The following is a 4217-nucleotide window of genomic DNA, read 5'->3' on the forward strand; positions in this document are numbered from 1 at the left end:
ACAAACTGGTATCTATCAGTTAGGTAAGATCTAAACCACGTAAACCAACAAGAGTAACAATTTGCACAGCACACAAGTTTCGTTGTGGAGGGACCCCTGCCTCTTCTTCGAAATCAGTCAGAAGGTTCATGCATATACGGCTGAATGAGACAAAAATACAGTTTGTTTGGAGGCTTTGAAAATGAGCTGTCAATCAAGTGTGCAAAGTCCACGCCCATACAGCCCTCAGAACTGTCTGACCAGAAAGTTGAGCCTCACAAGAAGCTGTGTTTTATCATACATCATAAAACATTGACGTTTATTGGGGTTACATTTTTGGTGGATGTTTAAAATGATACTCAACTTTGACACAAAACACAATTGGAACCATTTAATATTGACTTTCCAGACCCTTTAAGAACATGCATAGGCCATTTGTCAGGAAAAAAGCTTTAAATCATTCAAATTTCAAACATGCAATAATCTCCGAAACAAACATTTGTATTTCCAGATCAAGTGGATTTACAACTAATCTCGGGGGGAAGGGGGGGGACAATAAATGACCATTTTAAAAACACTCAAACTTTCACAGCAATTCTCTGTCAGTTGCTAGGATACAATGCATGGGCATTAGAGTAGTTCTGTGGGTACTACTTTGTTACTATACTGAAGCACACTATGTAATCCTAATTTGAATATATTGCCGTCTACAGTCATGAAAGTAGTTTAGCATTTTTCTTTGCGTGTGTGTGTGTATTAGAAAAAGAGAGATAGCTTTTGGACTCCTGTAGTTGCACTACACAATCATCTCCAGCTGCCTTGCGTATTCAATGACCTGCTGTGCCAGCTCTGTGGAGGGGATGTTCACCTCTTCTGTCCGCTGCTGCTGACTGCTGAAAGAGTAATAGCCATCTGGGCTCTGGGTCCATCCCCTCTGCAAACAAACAAGACAAAATACAGCACAGACTATGATTGACTTGTTGTCTGAATGGAATAAAACATCAGCCTAGTTCTGATTATTTGTCAAGGATGGTGAATCATCCACATTTATTAGAGAGAGTAGATAAAGATATTAATAACAAACCTTCTTGGCATACTCTGTCATCTTCTTAAGGGAAGCGAAGAAAAGCACACGGGTGGCTTCATTAAACTGGATTTGCTCATAAGCCTTCTCTATGCAGCCAGCAATCTCATCACTGAAACACAAAGATAAGAAATCCATGTCATAGTTGGACCTTGATCATCTGTGTGACTGGCTCCTGAATCAATTAATTATGCCACCTTGAGGATATTGATTAATTCAATTAATTACTATGGAACCTAAAATTCATACTCCCTCTTACCGAATAGTGTCAAGAAGAATATCGATGAAGAAGGTATAGCTCTCAGCAGGGATATTTCCTTTGGCAAGAAATACCTTGTTGTAACTTCCCTCCATCAAGTACTAGTTCACAGGAGAGTGAAGTTAATATTAAGTTACAAAGGTGGATGATGAATTATTATTGTGGAGAGAAGAGAAAAACATTTGCACAGTGCTGACCAACCAATTATCAAACCACATAGTGAACAAGAAAACAGAAAAGAACATTAAATGAACATTGAACTTGAAATTCCAGCTTAAATATTAATAACACAGTGTTTCAGCTATATGCATTCAGCAGCCCGTCTCCGCAAGATCTTTACCGCCACTCCTGTGGGATTTTTTTAATTTTTTGAAATATGAGGTACGCATACAGGCTCTTGGCGCTCTCTCCACTTTCAGCAACTGAAGCAAGCGACAGGGCTTCAAGCACTCGCACAGCTAGTAGCCTATAGGCGAGAGAGCAGATAGACATTTGAGTGACGGTGGGTCAAGAACAGGTTTGAGGTTGAGGATTATACTACAAGCTGGGTCTTGCTAACGTTAGTCAAACGAAATCTTCTTTAATTAATTTTCAGATGAGTTTGTAAAAGTATTTTTCAAAGAAGAGAAAGATTGCCCTTATGATGAAAAATCTGAGAATAGTCAGGTAGGGAGAAGAGGGGCCTCTGGGCTCTTAAAAATGATTTCTTTATTAAGTGTATTTAACTTACTAGTCAGGTAGGGGTAGAGGCAAGGGCAGCAAGGAAGAGATGAGAGAATAGAGGGCAGAAGGAGACAGACTGTCAGGACGGGACCCCAAATGGATAGATCTTCCAAGGCTTAAGCCATGGCTCTACCACACTGATCATGGCGAGTCTATTCAGCATTAGACTCAAATTGAATGGCAATAAATATATGTTGTAAAATTAGTGTTATTTGAATTAAAGTCTTGAGTCACCAAAATTGACATTCACCCCAGCCCAGTTGGGGGGCAATGCCAGTGTGTGTGCACTCCCCACCAACCCACTGTGGGGCACTACGCCGGCAGCAAGCACACAATTCAAAACCTTGACCCCCACTAATGAAAAAAAAAACCTAGGGGAAACAATAACACTTTATTTCGCAAGCAACTAAAGGCACCTGCTCTAGGGAGACTGGATGTCTGATGTATACGTTGGTCTGGATGTCTCGTGCACTGAGTCTCTCAAGTTCTGTGTGGAACTCAGACACACGGTTCTGTGAGAGCAGGAAAAGTAGGTTCAGCCCAAGCAGCTGGTGCATGTAGGCTGACTCAGGCAACTCATCCCTAAATGGAGGGGGAAATAGAAAGGAGGATTTAGACAGCTACACCATCTGAGAACAGAAAATTGTATCTACCAGATCAAACACATTTTTGCTGAGATGCTCACAAACTGTTTTACTTGTAATCAAAGTAGTAGCACTTCAGCTGGGCCATGTATCTCTCAAATGAAGGGATGTCCTTCTTGAGGATGCTCCACAGGGCTCCAATCTCCAGAACATCACCTGAAAAGGTTGTATTTGTCAGAAGAGGTTGATGAGGTTAGCGAGCTCGGTATGTGACTTTGTACTAGTAAAGATTCTGGAACATGTCGGCATAAGCACGTATGCTAATGTAGCTCACTAGCTAGTGTGGCTGTCATAGACATTGCGTTTGCATTATGTCAACAACATCTCATAAGCCTATAGCCTAGTACTACGCTTTTGGTCTACTAGTAGAGTACTCACGAGCGAGGATGAGCTGCTGTTTGGTGAGCTTTGTCCCAGTAGTTGGTAAAAAATTCAACTCCAATAAAGAGATCTGCAGATCGAAGATTTATGTACATCGCTACAATAATTGAAAAGTAAACAGTCAAGTGAAGTGTTGTTGCTGGATAGCTATAGCTAGCTAAACGGCAACAAAGAACCATTAGCTACTATGTAGAATCATGTCATCATCTTTTACAAAATAAAATGGATTTTCGAGCTTACAGCGGTTTTAAATTTTCGTTTGCTAGCTCAGTTAGGTTAGCAGCTAACTGTTATCTACTACTAGCTAGCAACGCTGACACTGACAGCAACCATACTGCCAAGTTGCGGTTAGAGGGTTAAAAAAAAAAAAAAAAAAACAGACATCATAGCTTTACCTTAAGCTTACTCAAAATGTCTCCACATTTGTTCAGATTTGGATTTTTCTTGTTCCATTCCGTTTTCAATGTTTCATATAGACCTGCGGTCTCTTTCAATACACACGCCATGTTGATTTGGCAAAATGTACGACACCGGTCGCACTGAACACGGCGTACAATTCTCGTAAAACCTCAACGTTGATGTTGTTGCTATGGCAACTTCTTCTTCTTCGGTCAATTTATTGAGCAGGATTTGTCTTGCATGTAGGTGTGAGCGGAAATCCGACTCGGGTAACGTCTATTTCCGGATTTTGCGCAATAATGTTATAGTTTTATGGATTGTAAATTATGTATAATTTAGCAAATATGCTTTTGTATCGAGCTAGCTTTATGTATTGTCACTGCAGAGATTTATCCAATTAAACAGTACGCAGCCATAAGCGCTGTTCAACTCAATCGTTAAAATGAAATCACTTAAATCCCCCCCAAAACATGCTCCAAGCAGTGATCGAACTCCGCGCATCACACGTAAAAGAGCAGGGAAAAGAGCATCTCTATCATGCTACGCGGACTACATGAGGAAAGGAGGCAACAAGTGTAAAAATGATCTGTCACGGTGTGAGCGGAAGTCCGACTCGGATTAAAGCTATCTTGATACAAACGCATATTAGCTAAATTAGGTTTAGCTAATTTAGTTAATTTACGATCCATAAATACAAACGCATTTTAGCTAAATTGTTGTTGTTTTTTTAAATACATTAAATACATAC

At 40.2% G+C, this 4217-nt stretch overlaps 1 protein-coding gene across 1 annotated transcript; it reads right to left on the minus strand.

Moving 5' to 3' along the window:
- Window positions 1-355: 355 nt before the first annotated feature.
- Window positions 356-3597, minus strand: LOC310823779 (26S proteasome non-ATPase regulatory subunit 8-like). Its single transcript, XM_083696628.1, has 7 exons — window positions 3466-3597; window positions 3068-3140; window positions 2743-2845; window positions 2462-2627; window positions 1323-1423; window positions 1064-1175; window positions 356-913 (listed from the first exon to the last, which is right to left on the minus strand). The coding sequence occupies exons 1-7, from the start codon at window positions 3574-3576 to the stop codon at window positions 776-778; spliced, it is 804 nt and encodes a 267-aa protein (XP_083552754.1). The 5' UTR covers window positions 3577-3597; the 3' UTR covers window positions 356-775.
- Between the last annotated feature and the right edge of the window lie 620 nt (window positions 3598-4217).

This window comes from Argentina silus (genome assembly GCF_951799395.1).
Source record: "Argentina silus genome assembly, chromosome: Y".
Taxonomy (NCBI): domain Eukaryota; kingdom Metazoa; phylum Chordata; class Actinopteri; order Argentiniformes; family Argentinidae; genus Argentina; species Argentina silus.